This window comes from Diabrotica undecimpunctata, chromosome 6, assembly GCF_040954645.1.
Source record: "Diabrotica undecimpunctata isolate CICGRU chromosome 6, icDiaUnde3, whole genome shotgun sequence".
Classification (NCBI taxonomy): domain Eukaryota; kingdom Metazoa; phylum Arthropoda; class Insecta; order Coleoptera; family Chrysomelidae; genus Diabrotica; species Diabrotica undecimpunctata.
Window position 1 is genome coordinate 94581323 of NC_092808.1, and position 22281 is coordinate 94603603.

Sequence of the window (22281 nt, forward strand, 5' to 3'; positions counted from 1 at the left end):
TTTATTAGTCCTATAATAATTACATACCTATACCCTTCAATAAAGAAACAAGTATTTATAATGCATTATTTTGTATTCAACTATATACATCCTTTTATTAGTGAATTTAATTTGACTACAACTACACTGTGCTGAATACGGCTCTGATTAGAATGAATCATATATGGACAATCTAAGCAACACTTGCCTGGGAGTTTTGGCAACACTGACCTCCATAAGCACAATGTTATTTTCTTAACGTGGAACGCTCTATAGCCTTGAGCTGACTACGGCATATACACGAATGTTGCCAATAAGTGGCGTAAAAAAACGACCTGATGCGTTTATGCCGTAGTGGTGCCATTCTGGAGGAAACCTGGGCCTGGTATAATAGTCATCCAACGAATGAAGGTTTGGTAGATCGAGTTCCAGATTCATTAATATCTGATAGCGGGAGTGAAGAAGACGAGTGAAATTAAAAGTGCATTCACAGGAATTTTTTTTTCAACTTATTATGTAGATTAACCATTTAAATTCCATTGAATACTAGATAATCTGTTTTAGTTATAACATTTTGTAATATAATTCATTTTTAGTACTCATTTCTTTCATTTCGAATCCCAAGGTCTTGATACTTTAAAAAGACAAACTCATTAACGTCATAATGTACAATTATTGTGTTAAACTCCTCATTAAGCACTAAAATTAATCTAATATATAATAAATTATAGTTTTTGTAACGAAACATGACATAAAACATCTGTTTTTATTTACTCTTTAAAATTGCATTAAAAAATTCCAAGATTCAAGTCATGTGAATTTAAAAACTAATTTGTTCATTTACTTCGATTTTATTTTTTTGTAGTTAATGAGTACTACTTCTAATAGGACGATATATTGGTATGATCTTTATTTATGTTGTTCTTCTCCCCCTGCTTCATAAAGTTCTTTATTTACAAATAAAAAAGATAATAATCTTTACCGAAATCTGAAAACACATGATTTGATATTCTTTTAATTGCAATTTAATTAATTTTAAAAGATATTTAATTTAAATATCTTTGTGTTTTTAACTTTTCTGGGCTCAAGAATATTTTACGAAAATGGTTTTTAAGTCATTAAAGTGTAGCAGTGGTTATTAAAAAACAACACTGCCACAAACGTTGAACGTATTTTTTTATTATCGATAGATACAATAATTAAGTCATGTAAATAATTGATAACAGAACATACAAAAATATGTTTTGCAAAATGATTCAATATCTATTATGAATATAAAGTATGACAACTTAGTCTTAATTAAATAAAACGAAGTCCATATGTACAATCAAAAGATGTCACTATTTTCCTATGCCTAGTTTTTTTGCTTCCACTTCATAAATTAACAACCTCCACATTTTCACAACGAATACTTCTGCTTCTTCATCCAAAACCTACAAAAAAAGAATAATTATAGTTTTAAAACTAGAATAGTTTACATTAAAAAGTCTGACATTGTCTTATCGTAGAATGAATAAATGAATGATAAATATATTTTGTAGTCTCGAGTTAAGTTTTACACTGATAAATTTAATTTTATCTTTACTAAATTTAAGTACTAAAAAAAGATTTTCCTGAAAATATTTTTAATTAAAAAACCGAATACCCTCTTATCAATTATTTAAAATTTAACTGAATTACAAATTGTTTATAATACAGACTTTTAAAATAGTAAAGGTTCAACTGAGTATTTACGGCTGTTGCAGTTTCGCAACTTTTCATAAACTATTAATTAAATGTTAAATAGGAATTATTTTTAATTTGTAGCAAGCCAAGTCTAGCGATTAACTAGATGCCGGTAATATGAATCAAAGAAGAACTAAACACCAATAACTGCAATGCCGCCATGCATCATCACTGTTCCTGAAGCTCCCCCAACTAGGGTGTTCGTAGTTCCTTGCGACCAAAAGCCGCCCCACGTGGTAAAGTACAAAATTATACACATATATATATATATATATATATATATATATATATATATATATATATATATATATATATATATATATATATATATATATATATATATATATATATATATATATATTAAAATACAAACGATAACACTGGGAGATACTAGTTATTTCAGTGAGGAAGCAAATAAAACTCGGGTGCTTCGTAGTAAGTGCTTTTTTATTAAAAGTCGAAGCTTTCGTATATGTTTATAGACTTGATCAGAGTTTAAACTACAAAAACAAAGAACAAATTATGAAAATTGGGGCCTACTAAACGATCAAACTTACCCAAATATTAGCACGAAAACTCAACGTGATTTGGGTGGTAAAACAAAATCCTAATTAACATCAAGTATAACAACACAAATTATTTTAAAATTCTTATTAAAACAGTTATTCAAAAACATAACCAAACAATTACTGACACAAACACATTGCTTTATAATTTATATATTATATTTATTAAGAATTATTAAGAATGGAAGTAATAAGCAATCACGCAATCTCGTGAACAGTGTCAACTACAATTGTTTCGATTTAATTGTTGATACAATCGATTTACAGATAGACAAACTACAATAACAGTTAAGGGCCGGTTTCACCAACGACAAATAGCAGTCTATTCAATGAATAAAGTTATTCGACCAATAAAACTGACATATCTGCGTTTCACCAACGTCAAATAAGACTTATTCTATGAATAAACTCCAAATAAGTTATTAGTCCAATATCGGCCAAATAAATATTTATTCTTCGAATAAGTTGACAGCTAACCTCACTTTAAATATCAATAATAAAGAAAATTCATTAGTTTAACTTGAAATTATCAACAATGTATTGGAGTTAAACGTAATTATATCACACAATTTGAATTTTGTATACATATATATTTATTTTAGATTATTATCTTCATCATCATCATCCTCTGATGACGGAAATGAGCAGCGAAGGAAAAGACCACGCTTGCAGCTGCAAAGAAGAAACCCTTTTGCTGAATTTGATGATGTGGACTTTAAAACTAGGTTTAGAATATCAAAGTTCTCCATTTCTTTCTCTAAATAATTTTTGCTCCTCTCGCGTTTTTTGCCAATTTTCACAAGTTTCAGATTCACAATAATTTACAACCACAACAAACAGATTTTTTTTTATATAAATTATGTATTGACATTGACAATTATTATTATTTTGACAAATTAATCAACCAATATCAAATTTTATAGATTATGTATATGATTACAGTGAAAAATAGTGCGATGCGCTTGGCCAAGCACCTAAGAGGTGGAGGCCAAGAGAGGTGTCAACGAGTACAGTCTGTGGAAAATCATTACACTTTGAACTTATTCGACGAATAACTAACTGTGGATTACAAATAGTTATTGAAACGGAATAAAATTTATTCTACTAATAAATTTTATTCGACGATTAACTATTCAGTGATTTATGTGTTGTTGGTGAAACCGGCCCTAAGTAGTTAAAAATCTAAACTATGTATATCACTCACATATATAGCCGGCAATTTTTTTATTTCCGAAATATTTTGTTTTAAAAGAAACGTGTAAAATCAGCTTAAATTTAACACATCTCAAGGATTTTGCGCTGAAATTCTGGATTGGATTTATCTAAGATAAATGAATCATTATGGTCTTTACAATTAAACATGGATGCTGAGACTTGGTAATTGTGGTAAAGACCATAGAGTCCTGTATAATCAACAGTGTTTTTATAATATACATTTATTTGACTTATGTGTTATTGTAGACTGTCTATCTGTAAATCATGTAATCTCATTTGAGAATATTTTGCGTTCGTTTATCAAGTATTAACTTTATCGTGTCTAACAAATTTTACTGATCTTATTATTATTCCAATATGTATCATTAATTCTATTTTGATTTGTCTTTATTAATAATTGTATTAATTAAAAAAAAAAGAATTTTTTTAACGCATGGACGAGTAAAGAAAGTGGCGAATAATACAGCTGGAAAATATGGTTAGGATGTTCCAACATAAACTGAGATGAATAGTTTTTATAACACAAAGGCATTTATTGATTTAGGCATATATTAACAAAGCCCACGAATTATTATATAATCACCAGGTAAAATAGTACAGTTTACTTTTAAGAGGTAAAAGTGAAACGTGGAGCTGTATGTGGGTCTATCAATTCACAGTATAAATTTGAAGTCTTACATAAGATTCTTCAGTTTTACAAAAATATTGTTTCCTTAAACAATGTCAGACAAAACGCTTTACCGAAAAGGTAAGTAAAGAATAAAATCAACACTTGACGATGGAAGAATTGGTATAAACTACGAAAACATCTTACAAAAAGTAGCTTAATAAAAAAGATACCAAGAACAGAAAAACTTACAACTCGTACAAATGTGAAGTTAAATAACAAATTTTAAAAGTTAAAAAATAGGTACCGGAGACAACGATGTAAAGAGATTGATGAATCCTTGGAACATTCAGCAACGGACATGAAATAACAGCAGCTCTGAAATGTATGAAAAATAATAAAGCCATTAGACATGAAGGTTTATCATTGAGCTGATTAAGCACTTCCCTTTAACAGTTGAAAAGGTAAACGAACTATTATATATGTCCAGGAAACAAATGTTTCCAGAAAACCATTGCATATAAAAGTTTGATATTCATAGATCGGAATGAATAAGTGTGCCAATAAATCAGTTACGTGATATAATGAAGAGCAAAGATGTATCGACAGTTAACATAAATGTGATAAAAGTCACCTCTTTAAACTATATAAGAGACTGATCATGTCCAGAAGAGAAAGAAATGTCGTTAAACACCTCATTCCACAACAAGGAGGATTTAAGACTGGCAAGTCATGTACCTGTCAAGTCCTTGCAATAACAGAGTATATCGAAGAGACATTTAGGGGAAACACATAACAGGGGTCACTTTCATTGATTTGTCATAAGATACTGCTTCATCAAATCTAAAGTATACTTAGGATTATCACCTACGGAGAGTCGTGTATTCGCTATTGCAGAACAGGCGTTTTTTGATTTGGAAGGAAAAATGAGTAGATGGAGAAACCAAGAGACCAGCTTTCCATAAGGAAGAGTATTACCAGTAGCACAAATGTTCTTAAGATTTGAAGAAGTAAAAAAGGATCCTTCCAAAAAAAGAAGCTCAGCAAAAACTACAATTAACATGGAATAGGAACGCTACAGCACACACAGACCAACCTAAATATCTTTGGAGTAGTTCTGAGCCGGTCTTTAACCTATAAACAACACCGCTGCACCAAAGTGAGACAAAATGTAAACATCAGAACCAAACACGCAGAACCTCCCGAAAATTTTCCCCTTCCCCAGGCTAGATGGACCGGCTAAATTCTAAACTTCTGCGTCTGTGGAGAAAAACGCAATATGTTTCCCCACCGGTGTACTCACGAAAATTTGTGGCTAGCGAATAAAAATGGAACCGATGTATACCGGTATTGGGCTGAAATACTATGAACATATGTTCTGCTCGGAGACGATAATGTAAAGTAACTCAGTGGAAAAAAATGTAACACAACGGGACGAAAATTCAGTGTATAGTCTACTTTTTGTTGATGATAAAGTAGTAGAAGACGACACGAACTAGATATTCCGAAAATTAATAGAAGAATTTGAATTGCGGAATCTAGAGATAAACATAGAAAAGGCACAATAAATGGTGAATGGATCAGAAGTGTATAATTTAGGTACAGATAAGAGACATCAAAACCGTAACAAAGTATAAATATAAAAGAGTTACAATAATATTAGACAGACAAGACACAATAGATATACAAAATAATGAATGTTATAACACAGTTATTGTTTGTAAGTAAAAACAATGAAACGCCTAGAGTACCATTAAGGAAAGAAAGAACAGGACAGAATAAAGACCACTGATTATTATTTTGGAGATGAGCCTATAAAACGATAAGCCATAAGATGGACACTACGGAAATGGAGACCAAAAATGTGGAAAAAAGGGGACAAGGAAAACTTGGAACAAAGATATGTCAGGAGCAATTGGAAAAAACTTAGAAGACGAAATAAAGTTCAACTGCAAACTTAAAAAAGCAAGTGGCCATATTATGTGAACAATTTATGACACACCTAACAAATATAATCAGGTGGATTTGCTTTATACCGTCTCGACAGAATAAATAAAAAATATCTTAAAATAAACACTTACCATTTGCACATCTTCTAATATAACTTGAGGCTGTGAGCCAGCTAATACTTTTGAACAAATAAAATCTACTAGCGTCGGTTCTGGTTCCCCTATATATTCTATTATTTTCTTATTTATCCACGGTCTAATTTTCTTTTCCATGAGAACACTATCTATGGCACTCCAGTCTAGATGATACGCGAATAGGGCTTCTTTTTCAGTTGGAATTCTTTCTATTAAAGATTTGATATTTCTACGTTTTTCCTCTTGAGATTTCGTTTCTTCTGATTTCTTTTCACCATTTTCTTTCTCTCTTTTTGATTTTTTATCTTCGTTATAATCTACAAGCAATAAAAACATGTTTCAAACATCTTAAAAATCGCAACAAAAAATAATAATAAATAGCTTAATAATAGCGATTTTCGACGTCATTTAAAAATCTCGTCATACATTATTAAAATTTATTGGACATGACCGACTAGTACTGTATCGACAATAATTACATCGACAACTCCTAATTACATAAAAATATGTACTTATATTAAAAAATTAAAATCATTGAAAACACTATTTTATTAATAGTTTTTTTGTATAATTTATTAATAGTAGAGTTTTTAGGCTCGTGTTAAAATTAAATTGATAGAAATAAAACATTGGGTTTTGTAATTTTCCCCCACATAACTTTCAATGTTGAATAGGAATCGGTCATCAGTTATTCCCCATCAGTTCCAATTTTGGCTACACTAATCTCCGGATAACATATGGACTGTATAAAAATGAATGATCGAAATTGTTTTTTATTTTTATTTCGATTCGATAATTCTTCTTTTCATGGTCTATTACTCAAGGTTTTTTTTTAATGTCTTAATGGCACTTCTTTATTACACACTTAATATGCCTTAATGTCACACAATTATGCTGTCATAATATCAAGCAATAAAATACTGAAAACTATTGTTTTCAATACTTCCACAAATTTTATTATAATTTAATATCACTACAGCTGTTTCTGCAAAAGTGTCTTTCTCAAGTAAGCTATTTTTGTTTTTGTACACTGTAGTCTTTAACTAAATAAGTTGAGGTGGTGAGAACTGTTTATCTCAAGTTGGTCTTTCAGATTTACATCTGTACTTTTTAATTTGTTAATTTCCATTTCTAATAATGATAGCTTAAGGCCTTTAAGAAATTAGTTATTAAAAGAATAATTGTGATCTAGAAGGTGAAGTGCTTAAGTAGAATCTGTTTTTCTATTATTAAAAGCCTTTTGTGTTTTACTATCCGTTTGTTATAGGTTCTACCCATTTTACCAATATAAGTTTTTGGGTAGTCGCCACATGTAACATGTATACAGCACTGTGTAAGTTCTTTTTCTTTTGGCTCTTGTTGTTCTTAATATATTTGCTTAAGTTGTTGTTTGTTCTGAAAGCTGACCTTATTCCTTTCTTTTTTATGTGTTTTGCTATTTTTGATATCTTGCCTGCATGTCAACGAGCAGAGAGTACTGGGTTTTCTCTCTGTTGGTGGAAAGACTAATTTCATGGCTTTCTTACGCAGTTTTTGGTTTAAAATTTTATTTATTGCCTGCTCATTGTAGCCATTGTTCTTCTGCTCTAACCTCTAAAAATCATACGAACAAGCTGAATTTTGCAGAGAATATTAATTGTAGGACCCCAAAAAATTTACCACTTTTGCCCCCGGGCTTTCCCATAAAACCCCCCTAACAGGGGGTTAAAAACGCAAAAAAATCGATTTACCAAGAATCTGTACACCATAAAAAAATGTTTCAAATAAAAAATGTAGCTAACAAAAATGCTTATAAGCATTTTTTGTGTAGAATGAACCGTTCTGTTAGAAACAACGCTTGAAACGACCGTCGATTTTGCTTGTCAGTTACGCGCGCGAAATCAATATTCAATAAAATTTGTATCAGCTCGACAGTAACAATTCGATATCTTTAGATTTAAGTGACCTATCGACAAAAATCAAGATGCGTTTTAAAGGTAAAGAGTTCAGCTTTCGTATGCAGTTTTTATATTTTGTCGCAAATAAACTCAGATTTTCTACAGGTGTTAAGTAAATAAAAGTGGTGCGATTTTTGCCATTTTTTTTATTCTCACGAGATCAATATAATCTATCCCTTTCATTGACTAGCCACTATGAAGTTTCGATTACTAGAGCCTAACCTTTAAAATCTATAGCTTAAAATTTTAATTTTGAGTTTTGGCAACAAAGTGAGGCATTTGAAATATGCTTAAAAAAACGCTGGATTTAAACTTTCACACAACAAACAATCTAAAACATTTAAAACTTTTTTTCAATTACATTAGTATGTTTTTCAAAAGAAAAAAACACTCTGCAATAAACTACACCCAAAATCGTCTTCTTAAATGCATTTTCCGTGACGTGTGATCGTTCGTAATGTAAAACATTAAATTCTGCGTTTTTTATTCATGTTTCAAATGCCTCATATTTGTTGCCAAAACTCAAAATTGAAATTTCATGTCATAGGTTTTAATTATTAATCTCTAAAAATAGAAATTTTACTATTTACTGGTCAATGAAAGTAATCAATTTTATTGATCTCAAGAGAATCAAAAAAAAAATGGCAAAATTGCGCAACGTTAATAATTGCGCAACCTTTATAAAAACTGAGTAAATTCTAGCCAAAATACAAAAACTGCATACAAAAGCTGCACTCTTTGCCTTTAAAACGCATCTTGAGTTTTGTCGATAGGACATTTGGATTAAGAGATATCGAATTTTTGCCGTCCCGCTGGTACAAATTTTATTGAACATTGATTTCACGCGCTTAACTGACATGCAAAATCGACGGTCACTTCAAGCGTTGTTTCTAAGAGAACGGTTTATGCTACACAAAAAATGCTTATAAACATTTTTGTTTAAAATTATCTCAGCTACATTTTTTATTGGAAACATTATTTTCTACGGTATACAGATTCTTGGTAAATCGATTTTTTTGCGTTTTTACCCCCCTGTATGGGGGGTTTTAGGGACAAGCCCGGGGATAAAAGTGGTAAACTTTTTTGCATCATTTTTGGGGTCCTACAATTAATATTCCCTGTAAAATTCAGTTTGTTCGTATAATTTTAAGGGGTCAACTATCTGACAATTGGACTAATTAATCTATGTAATATGGTATGATAGGCTGCCAATTTATGTTGTATAACATGGGATGATGAATTATGTATAGTCGGGTCAGTATGGGTAGGTTTATGGAATACGGAAAACTCGTGTTTGTTTGCAGGTCTGATGTAAATTCAATATGACTATGGAGTGAATTAATATAAGATAAAAATTGGTCAGGTTGTGTTAGTTTCAGTAAAGCATACCAGTATAACGTTCACGTATCTCCACCAATAGAAAAACTGTTTAAATATGGGATTTTTTGAAATTGTTGTTTCTAGATAATACATAAAAATATCTAATAGTAATGGGCTAAGAGGATAATATTTTTATGTTTATTAATATATTCATGATGTTACTAGGTACAAAACACGCTACAGACATTTTTATAGTTTGCAACCAGTGCTGCAAAATTAGTCTAATCCAACAAATATATTGTTTGTTCATAAAGTATTTTAACACTTTATCTGTCAGGCAGAACTAGGACAATTTAATTTAATATTTGCAAATTTTGTATCCTTGTGCAATGAAATCGTTTGTGTGATAAAATGATACATACATATATGATACATAAAAAGTAACAGACTTGTACTTGATGAAAATCCATTGTTATATTGAAAAAATTCACTATATTTACAAGTTTTGAATGGATAAATACTGTTCAAAAATTTTATTTTAAATTAATTTATCTTATATAACATATTGGAAATTAATTTTAATCTATGAAATAATGGACAATTAAGCAAAAGGTCGATATTTTGAAAAGCAATAAAACTGTGTTGCTTAAAAAATTACTACGTTTTGGAAGAACTAAGTATTACTAAATATTATTATTATTATTAAATAGTTAAAATATTGTATTCAAATTTAATTTCTTCCAGTAATTTTCATACTTACGCGGAACATTCTGATTTTGTAACATCTTACCTAAGGGTACTAATTTCCGTTTTTTAATTTGAGTATTGCTATCGTCCTCATCTGGATTAAACACTTCTCTAAGATCTGATTTTCGTCGCTTTGAATCTCTGGTTGGTGATTGTAAAGTAATTGGTTTAGATAAGGTAATCTTCATTCCCGTACCAGTAGGTGGAGCTACGTGGTCGTCATGATTTGATATAAACGAATGCTTGGAATCTTCGTCTGGAGCTTGCACTTGGGTCCACTAAAACGATAAAAACGGTAAGTTTAAAATTGTTAACTATTTTCTTTTAAGCAAACATTTTCATTTTTTTTTGATATACTATAACAAATTCGTTTTACCCATGAAACAGTGACGGGCTCAAATATGTCTAAATAGCAGATAACACTATCTAAAACTTAGCCGTATAGAGCGTTTCACGTTAAGAAAATAACATTGCGGAGATAGGGCCATGTATTTCTTATGGACGATAGAAGCGCAGCGATGCCACGATGAATACAAGCACGATTCAGGGTTGTATAATTTGTATTTTCGTTTTCACAGACATGAATTAAATTAAAGTTTTTTAACGTAATTGACCAAAAGTGCCCATTCGAAACAAGAGATGAAAAGTAGGGAAAGTGATTTTAATTAAATAAATAGTATTTACAAAAGATAATTTTATTTTATCTTATTTTAATTATAGTAACGACAGTTTATTTGTTTTTCGATAAGAATATCATATACCATGAATCATAGAAATCAGTAGAAAATATTGCTTAGTTAAATCATGCACTTTGCCGGCTATTAAAGATTTAAAAGCAAATAAACGGACCGCTTGGAATGCATATATCTAATTACTAATTGCAACTTAAAATAATACGGTGTGCGTATGTCAGCGATTTTATGTCGTTCTCTGAGACTACATAATGATAATAAGGCTTTGTGGTTCTTCAGTTGTTATTCTTTACAGTTAAATGTTAATTGAAAATGGAAATTCGAAAAATATATCGACAATCTAGTAAACCGCATGCCTGAGAGTTTTGGCAACACTGATCTCCATAAGCCTAATGTTATTTTCTTAACGTGGAACGCTAGCTCGCAGATATGTATACCACAGAGTGATATTTTACATAAAAAACTGGCTAAAAATGGATATTTCAAAAACTAGCATTTCGGACCGACAGTTACTTAAACAGGTAGCTGTATGTGACGTTACGTGGAACCACCCCCACCCCAACTAGCCGTATTGAACAAATTTTACAGCGCCCACTTCTTTAACATTTTTTGGCTGTGTTTAGTTGTGAGATTTTACTACACTTTTTTGTACGATTTGTGATTTTTCTATTTTTATATTTCAAGTGATTTTTGTGAAAGGGGCTGTTATCGATATGTCAAAGGAAGGTAAGTAAGTACTCAATATTGAACCATTTTTTAAATTTAAAATTTAATATTAAATAACACCCAACACCTTAGGGAAGAAGGGTTATTGATTATATATATATATATATATATATATATATATATATATATATATATATATATATATATATATAGATATAAACTAAGGTAAACTCGAAGAGTGGTGGGTTTTTCGGTCAAAGTGGAGAAATAAAAGACAAAGAAGTTGGCTACTTCATCTATTTATTGAAGACGTTTCGCTTTCTGCTCAGAAAGCATCATCAGTTCATCTAAAAAGAACAATATCTATTCACGTTGGGTGCGTGGGTGTTAAACCTGTCACTTCATTTACCTGCGAGTCTCAGTAAGCTTAAGACTGGTAACTTTATTTTTATCTTAATTACTACATCAATCTTAAATAATTTAATAATGATACCTAAAGTTAAAATGAAAATCTAATTGATTATAAATAAATTGTTGGAAGTGCACTCATGATCTTTCTAGTTCTTTTATACAACAAAATAAACTTTAATGTTTTTTACTTAAGTTTTTATATAACTTTTTTATATACATGTATTTTTACCACATGTTCTTTTGCTGTGCTAATGTTGTTTAATTGCAAACTTTTCCTAGTTTCAATTAATTGTTTTATACAACTTTAACTTTAAATGTCCAGTTTCGGAAGCTTTTTTATACTTTTAATATCATTGACTGCTACATGTCTGTGTAAGGTAACACACATTTTTTTTTAACTTCTCTATGGATGTTTGGTTTCATATTGTTCTTTTTAGATGAACTGATGATGCTTTCTGAGCAGAAAGCGAAACGTCTTCAATAAATAGATGAAGTAGCCAACTTCTTTGTCTTTTATTTCTCCACTTTGACCGAAAAACCCACCACTCTTCGAGTGTACCTTAGTTTATTTTGGATTGACGGTCGTACTCCTTTTCTCGATATATATATATATATATATATATATATATATATATATATATATATATATATATATATATATATATATATATATATATATATTAAATAACAAATTAATAAATCAGCTTTTACTACTCACAGTAATTTCATTTTTAGTTTATATTGTGAATAATTGTGAAAACTTTGAAAATTGTTTATGAAAGTAGATACTCAAATCTTTATTACGAAATAACTCTTATGTAGTATCTATGAGTAGAGGCTCACTAAAAACTGTGCAAATTATACAAAAAGTCATTAATTTTGATTGAATTTCTAGAAAAAAACGGTTCAATATTGAGGGCTTACTCTCCTCTGGCATATCCATACCTGCTCTTTCAAGGAAATCAAATTGTAAAAATAAAAAAATACCAAATTTTCCAAAAAAAATGTAGTAAAATGTCACAACTCAACGCAGCCAAAACGTGTTAGGAAATGGGTGCTGTAAAATTTATTTGGTAAGGTTATTTTGGGTGGGGATGGTGCCACATGACGTCACATATAACTACCTGGTTTAGAAAAAAGAATTCGCCCGAAATATTCTATCCCCAGCGTTAGCATATAATAGACATTTTTCAAATATTTAGAGTTTCCATATTGAGTAATCTTGAATCAAATGAGTATCTTAAAAGAAACTAAGGTACTAATGAAGGTACTATTAAAAGGCATTAACTTGTACATATTGTAAGTCATACTGAAGGAGAGACAAAGCAAGGGAAGTGTTGGTTGCAAAAGGAGTTTAATTGATTATGGAATTATATTATCTATTACTACGGAAGAATATCGTATATAAAAATATAAAACAAACAATAAAATATGACAATAAAAACTCATAAAAAATGAAGCAAAAAAACGCAGAATGAGACGAAATATATAATGAATTGATTAAAAATAAAGGTGCAAAATTATTAAGGAACGCCTACAAATTAATTATTAGAGTGACGGAAACAAAAAAAAATCTGAAGGTTGGAGACTGTCAACTAATAGGATTGAATTGTAACCGGAGATCATTTAATTTCTCAATATAATTAATTACGACAATATAATAGGTTTTTTTTACAAATAAGTAAAATCATATATCTATTTATAAAGAAGATGTATATATGTTTATAAAGAGTAAATTTCCATGAAATGAACCAACAAAAAGAATAATTGAAGAAAAAAAGCAACTATACAGAAAATGGCTGACTACAAACAACGATGAAGTTTATAAAGAATATAGAGAAAAAGATAGAGAAGTGAAAAAACAAATAACACAGCAAAAGAATGAAGAATGGGAAAGAATCTGCTTAAATATTGAAACATATATAGGAGGTACAAGAACTTCGGAGTCATGGAAAGTACTGAGACGATTGAAACAAAACTCAAAAGAAAAAACTAAATTGGGAAATATACAGGACAAAGAATGGAAGGACTACTACAAAGAACTATTAACAGAACAAAGACCACAATTCATTGGAAAAGAAAACAGGCGAAGACGAAGCAGATTCCCACAACAAGAAATAGAAATAACAGATAGGGAAATGAGAACGGCCATAAAAGCAATCAAAAATAAGAAAGCACCGGGACCTGGAGGCATCTCACCTGAGCTTATAAAATACGGATCAAAAAAATTACACCGGATGATACAATGGATATTTCAGAAAGCCATAAATGGAGAACAGCTCCCAAAGGAATGGACGGCGGCATATATGACATCTATATTTAAGAAAGGAGATAGAAAACGATGCGAAAACTACAGAGGAATAAGCGTAATATCATCAATAGGAAGATTATATGGGAAGATACTGCGAGAAAAGATAGAGCAAGCGATAAAAGGCAAAATCGGGGAGGATCAGGCAGGCTTCACGGCAGGAAGATCATGCATAGACCACATATACACACTGGAACAACTGTTGGAAAAGAAAAAAGCAAAAAATAGAGATATACACTTGGCATTTGTGGATCTGAGAAAGGCGTATGACTCTGTACCAAGGTCAGAACTATGGGAGGCAATGTACAAATTAGAAATACAGACGGAACTCATAGAAGCTACAAAAGCTCTGTATAAAGAAAATAAAGTGTCCATTAAAATGGGAACAAGAATCATAGGAGACTTCACCACAACAAAAGGGCTCCTGCAGGGTTGTTCCACATCTCCAACCCTATTCAAAATATACTTAGAGAAAGCCTTGACTACATGGAAAAGAAAATGCGAAGGCATGGGAGTACCGGTACGGAACGAATACCTATATACGTTAAGTTTTGCAGACGATCAAGTAGTGATTGCACAAGACCAAGACGACCTCAGCTACATGATGAAGAAACTACAAGAAGAATATACCAAGGCTGGCCTAGATATTAACCTCGCGAAAACAGAGTACCTATCTACAAGTGAAGAAGACATAGAAGATCTACAGATTGATGACAACGTAACAATCAAAGGAAAGGATAAATTCAAATACCTGGGGTTTATAATCACGAAAAAGGCAACAACAGAGGAAGAAATTACACAAAGATTAGGACAAACAAGAACAGCAATCCGACAACTTAACTCAGTATGGTGGGATAGACACCTAAATATGAAGACAAAAACGCAGATTTATAAAACATTAGTGCGAAGTATTATGACATATGGGGCCGAAAATTGGATCATAAACAAGAAAAACAGCAGTAAGATAATAGCAACAGAGATGGAATGCCTGCGAAGATGCTGCAGAGTAACAAGAATGGATAGGAGAAGTAATGACGAAATAAAGCAAAGAACATCAATAGAAACAGACATACTAACATATATAGAACAAAAAAGACTAAAGTGGTATGGACATGTAAGAAGAGCTAGCGACAGCAGATGGATAAAAAGAATAACCGAATGGAGCCCCATAGGAAGGAGGAAAAGAGGACGACCCCGAAAATCCTGGAGGAACGAAGTAGACGACGCCATGAGTAAGAGAGGACTAAACGATGGAGAATGGAACAACAGAGAGAGATGGAAACGGTTGAGCGAGGGAAGGCAGTGAATACTGTAGAATCCCTAAATATATATATAAATTTCCATAAATGTGAACTTGAAAATGATATTGCATTTCAGATATTAGTAATGTCATATTTTTTAATAGTTTGTTTTTGTATCATTTGCTGCCGATATATTATATGCCAAGAATTTATATTGTAGTATTTTAGATGTAGATGTTAGAGTATTTATATTTTTGTTTAGAATATTTTAATTTATAAACTTCATGTCATAATTTAACTTAGGTTAAATTTACCTTTCAATGTAATTGTCAGGCCACAGTAGACCTAACAGGTATACTGTGGTCAAGCACTTCTTAACGTCAGTTGATTAAAAATAAATATTGTTTAATTGGATCAAGAAAACATGTTTTCTTTATGATCAAGATATACAAGGTTTTAACAAAATATTGATGATAAATTATACAGCTTATATCAAATCGAGTGGCGAGCGTTCCACGAAATAGTTAATCGAGCAGACAATAGAATATCTATGATCAGACGCATGTAGTGGAGTTGCAATATTAAACAAATTAAATTATTTGAAATCGCACTAATTACAAAATTATTACTTGGTAAAAGTTAAGTTTTCTAATTTAGTATCAGTAACCTTAAAACCGTAATTATAAAGTCATTATTAATAACTCCTTAACGACTTGTTAAGGACATACAAAGAACTGATAAGAATTATTTCCGAGAATTTCTAGTCACTGGATTTCAAACGAGTTCGTAATTTAGTCTCATTATGTTGTCTTAGAACTATTTTGAAGAATGGAGATGGTTAAGTGTAGTAGGTACTAGTAAACAGATCAGATTAACACCAGAATCCAAAGGAATAGTTTACAAAGTATTTGAATATATGCAAATACTATTTCCTGAAGATAATCAAACAGTCGAAAGGATCATTCAACAAGCGAGTATGTTAACAAACGCAGAGTCAAATAATACACTCAAATTTCTAGCTACAACACTTGCTAAAAGGAAAGCAACCGTGACAGACTTGATGGACTATGACAAACAGTTCATTAGAAATACCATTCATCGTTTTTATGAGACTGAACGTTGTCGTGTATCATTGAAGCTTTTGCAGAAAAGGCTTCAATAGATGTACGAGTGGACTGGAAGTGTGAGTTCTCTCTACGGAATTGTGAAAGATCTGGGATTTAAATGGAAGAAAACGAAAGATAATCGACGTTTATTAATTGAACGGAATGATATGCATTAAATATTTGGACAAAATTAAATATTATAGAAGGTAAGTCAATTGTATATGTTGATGAAACCTATGTACATGCAGGACACACTACGCCAAATAGCTGGAGAGATGACAGTTGTAACAACAACAGATCCAACAGGCAAATTGGGAATTAACTGTTCTTTCATAATTTTCGGAATTCATATAATCTCCTGTCAGGAGAAAAGGGCATTCTGTATGAAACCCATGTCCCCACCACCATGTACAATAACCAACCTACTTCCTTTTCAAATGTTTTTGAGCAATCTTTTGCCAATGTCATCTGTCCAGCTATTTGGCGTAGTATGTTCTGCATGTACATAGGTTTCATCAACATATACAATTGACTTACCTTGGCTTCTGTAATATTTAATTTTGTCCAAATATTTAATGCATATCATTCCGTTCAATTAATAAACGTCGATTATCTTTCGTTTTCTTCCATTTAAATCCCAGATCTTTCACAATTCCGTGGAGAGAACTCACACTTCCAGTCCATTCGTACATCTATTCAAGCCTTTTCTGCAAAAGCTTCAATGATACACGACAACGTTAAGTCCCATAAAAACGATGAATGGTATTTCTAATGAACTGTTTGTCATAGTCCATCAAGTCTGTCACGGTTGCTTTCCTTTTAGCAAGTGGTGTAGCTGGAAATTTGAGTGTATTATTTGACTCTGCGTTTGTTAACATACTCGCTCGTTGAATGATCCTTTCGACTGTTTGATTATCTTCAGGAAATAGTATTTGCATATATTTAAATACCTTGTAAACTATTCGGCTTTGTAAACTATATATACTAATAAAATTGGCGACAATACGCATCCCTGTCTCACTCCACGTCTAATTCCAATTTCTTCTGACAGCTGTTCGTTAACACGTACTTTTGCTTGCTGTTTATAGTATAAATTTGATATGATCCTGAGGTCGTTGTAGTTAATCTTCTTTGATTTCAGGACATTCATTAATTGTACATGTCTTACTTTATCGAATGCCTTATTATAGTCAATAAAACATGCGTATATATCTTGATTGACGTCCAGGCATCTTTGTATCAGTATATTAAGTGAAAAAAGAGCTTCACGCGTTCCTAGGCCTTTGCGAAAACCAAATTGTGAATCATTAACGTCTATGTTCAGTTTGTAATATATTTGGTTATGGAGGACTTTTAGTAGTAACTTTAGCACACGAGACATCAAACTAATGGTACGGTAGTCGCTGCATTCTCTTGCGTTTTTCTTTTTGGGGAAACAAATAAAAATCAACGTTAACCACTCTTTGGGTAATACGCCTGAACTATAAATTTGGTTCAAGAGTGTCACTAAAACATCAATGTGCTCCTCATCTAGAATTTTAAGGATTTCTACGGGAAGCATGTCAGGTCCATGGCTTTTCCCACTCTACATTGTTTTTAATGCGTGTAATATTTCTTCTTTTGTAATGTATGGACCTATTTCTTGTGACGTAAGTTCTATGTGTTCCAGATCTCCTCTTTCATCATCGAGCAATTCGTCGATATATTCCCCCTACCCCCCTACAAGTGATCTCAATGTGGTATGCAATATAACCGTTACAATTTAAGCAAGAACTTAAAAATTTTTTTTAAGATTTCAGAAAGAGGGAAAGTGGTAAAGTTCATTCTAATGGTAGAGATGTTTTTTATAATGATGAGTTAAAATACATTCTATATTACAGAGATTACTGTGGTTTCCATAGTAAATTATTTATTATATTAGAAATTATATTAAATCTTTAGTTTTGCGTCTTTCATTAAATGAATTTACTTACAAGCTTATGTAATTTAAAAATTACCTGAGCTGAATTAGAATTATCCATAGAAACATTGTCTGGTTCAGGAGGAGCAGGACTGTAATGATTATCAGCTTCCATATCACTATCACTATCGATTGGTTCAGCCTCCACTGCTGCTAATTCCTGAGCTGCTTGTTCCATAATGTACCTTCAACGTAATAAAATAGAAAATATTATGTTCAATATACCATAAAAGTAAAAGAAAAGCAACAAAACCAATGCGTGGGCAATGTCAAAATGTAATCTTACTGATCAAATAGTTGGCATTCTTCTTTTAGTTCTTCGGTAAAATTAATAATCCCTAAATAAAAAATTGAAATATATATTTTTCATTTTGTGACTTTATGATTTATAAATATTACAAAAAAAAATTCACTTACTTTTCTCGTTCTTCTCGTTTTCGTTGTCTGTCTCTTTCTCTATCTAATTCCCGCATTCTTTCTCTCTCGCGGGCTTTTTGTCTTTCCAATTCCCTCTCCTTTTCTCTTTCTTTCTGTTTCCAATGTTCTAAATTTACATCAATCAATAACTTTGGTTTATATTGTTCTTCCCTTTCGCGTTTTATCTAAAACAGCAAATATTAATCATTGATAAAAAACTCATTCAAAAAAATTACCCTTTCGAATTCCGCACTAGGATCTTCATGTTCACCAGAAAATATCCTATTTTTAAGTTCTTCTATTTCTTCCTTTTCCTTACTTCTATCGCGCACATCTCCATCTGCTTCTTTTACACGCTCAGCTAACCTCTTTTGCAACTCCCTGCCCCTGCAAAAATGTTACGCTTTAGTATTAATACGTGCATTGTTTTTTACATACTCTTACTTGTAATATTTAAGGTCATCTCTTTCGTCATCATAATCTTCCAAGAATTCTTTTAACCTTTTAGCGTCGCGTTCTCTCTCCTCTTCTTTTGTTCTTTCTTTCTCTCTTTCTTTCTCATAATCTTTGGCTTTACGTCGTTCCCTAGTTTCCCAAGCTCTGCAAATAAAAATTATTTTATTAATGTTATTCATAGTCAATTTGCTAAGAATATTGAATGTACTTTAAACAACCCGCATAAGTAGTACCAGATATAAGCATAAGCACGTACATCAAATCACATGAATGAAATCGGGATAACAAAGAGAAAATCAAATTTACTATGTTCTGACAAAAAAAACAAGTTTATTAATTATGTAAAAAAATCAGATGAAAGAGCCAGGGAGAAATTCTTAAAAATAAATTCTGACTATACTACTCCGGAAACGAAATCAGACAAGGTGAAAAAGGAGTAGGGTTTATAGTAATCATGATTGCGAAATTCGTTATCGAATTTACAGCAGTATCAGACGAAATATGCACCATAAGACTCAAAGGTATTAAACTGTACACTGTAAAAGTGACAATGGTTAATGTATATGCACCGATGGAAGAGGCTGATAAAAAGGTTAAAAGATTTTATGGAGAACTACAGGAAGTATGTGATAAAATCCAAAGACAGGATGTTCTTATAACATTAGACAATTCTAATGCTAAGCTGAGAAAAGAAGAAACTATTGTAAATATATTTGGGAACATAGTTTGCATACCGAAACAAGTCAAAATATACTTAGGGTTGCACGATTCGCAGCAGCAAATAATTATGTAGTTGCCAGTACTAACTTCCAGAGAAAATATATCCATAAAGGAACGTGGAAAATACCAGGAACCAACTAAGTAAATGAAATTCACCACATCCTCATCTCAAAAAGATAGACAAAAGATATACCTAATGACTGAACGTATCGCGGGGCGATCTCTGACTCAGATGACTATATCTTGTGAAGGCAAAATTGCGGCAGAAAATCGAGTCAGTGGCACAAAGGAGAACTGGTCGAATTAAAAAACGGAATGCTGAAGGATTCAAAAACCCAACAAAGAAAGAAGGAACCAGAGAGGGAAATATTCCAGAGAAGGAATGGAGACAATTAAAACAATAATACCGGAATCTGCAGTGGAAAGTATAAAAAACACCAGAAATGGCAGGGAAATTACGAGAAGAGAATACAAGCGACTAAAATATGCAGAATAAAAAAAGAAAGGCTTTGAAAAAACAAGTAAAAGAAATCCTGGAGCATAGCAGCAGACACGAAAGCAAACAATTCTATAAAAGAAAGCACACAGTCATTTAGACCAAATTTGACGATATGCAAAGACAAGGCCAGAGAACTACTAACAGAGAAGGAAACCATTATAAGGAGATGGATAGAATACTTCGCATAAATACTAAACACAGGCAATAGAAATAAACAAAACGAGACAATATATTACACGGCGGAGCAGCAAATTGAAAATCCGAGTTTTGAAGAATCGCTATCGCTAACAGGAGAATTTTACTGTCATCATGGCATGTGGTAATCATTTTAAAGACATATCACAATGATTTTTCTGACAGATATTCTCAAGTTAAAGTTGATTTCATGTAATTGAATGAACTATCTTACAACAAAGTCGCCCCAGGAACGCAACTCAGCAATATTGGCAATATCATTAATTTTAAAGTCGTCTACTTTAAAATGTATAATATGTCTGAATTATCAATATAAATGAGTCAGATAAAATTAAATTATTAGAAGATTTGTTCACCAAGTAACAAAAAAAAATTATTTAATCTATTAATGTTTGTTTTTTGAGAACGTTATCCGAAGTGGAAATTGAAACGCCAACAAACTTATTTTAAACTTCAACTGTGGCTTATCCCCATTAAAATAGTAGTTCACTAATTAATACTCAATTATTATTGATTTTGTTAAAATGTATTGTAGCATTGATCATTTAAGGACGCATATTTAACCGGAAACATTTTCATTAATGTCACTATCTTCACATAATTTAGTTATATTGCTAGCTTTAGATTTCTGTTGAAAATTCATTTACATGTCTTGTTAAAACTTCTCTGGGGTAAGTTATATTTAATATTTAACCAATATCCAGTGTCTTTTTATACATATCTAACCTCCAAACCATGTGCAGTTAGTACCTTTAATATAATTTAATTTGTTTAATAATTATTATATTCATCTTATCCTTGCCAATTTGTTATTTATTATTGTAATTATTTTCAATTTTCATATGGCAAGAAAATATTTTAAAACATATGCAGTTGCTAACACAAGGTTCATTATCTTTTTTTTTCGTCTAATTTAATTTTTGTCCACCTTTTTTTAGGTGAAGACTTCCCGACCATTAGTAATAAAATACTGCTAGGTGGCAGCTGCTATGGGAACTCAACATATCCCTAGACTTTAATACTATTATCACCAACTGGAACTAGGAACCGACAGCTACATTCTACAATCCTTTACCTACTTGAAGACAACATCAGAAGCCATGGGTATCATTTAAAAATCTTTTTTTGTAAAGCTGTAGGCAAGATTTGCTTTGATTTTAATTTAATATCAAAATTTCAATTTCATATTTTTTTATGTATAATAAATATGATTAGTTAATATCTTGGTTTACTTTCCTGGCCAAACTCATTTTTCTAAGGTACACCATTCTCACATCTAAACTAACCTAAGAGACTGAACTAGATGAGGCCTAACAATTGGCTCCCAAAGAAAGTTGTATTTTATTGTTCTACACTTGCTCCCAACTTTCGGAGGTAATAATATTGTTACCAATTGGCACCCACCATTTCTGATGGACCTTTCAATGGTT

At 31.3% G+C, this 22281-nt stretch overlaps 1 protein-coding gene across 2 annotated transcripts in view; it reads right to left on the minus strand.

Annotated features, from left to right (window-relative positions):
* Window positions 1-1138: 1138 nt before the first annotated feature.
* LOC140443577 (RNA-binding protein 25) overlaps window positions 1139-22281 on the minus strand; it is a 54089-nt gene continuing 32946 nt past the window's right edge. For both annotated transcript variants that reach the window (XM_072534912.1, XM_072534911.1), the window contains exons 8-14: window positions 19426-19581; window positions 19218-19368; window positions 18982-19166; window positions 18602-18749; window positions 10224-10458; window positions 6174-6493; window positions 1139-1412 (exon numbers count right to left, since the gene is read on the minus strand). In XM_072534912.1, coding sequence (XP_072391013.1) covers window positions 1320-1412; window positions 6174-6493; window positions 10224-10458; window positions 18602-18749; window positions 18982-19166; window positions 19218-19368; window positions 19426-19581 — 1288 coding nt within the window. In that variant the 3' untranslated portion in view covers window positions 1139-1319. The remainder of the gene's footprint in view (window positions 1413-6173; window positions 6494-10223; window positions 10459-18601; window positions 18750-18981; window positions 19167-19217; window positions 19369-19425; window positions 19582-22281) is intronic.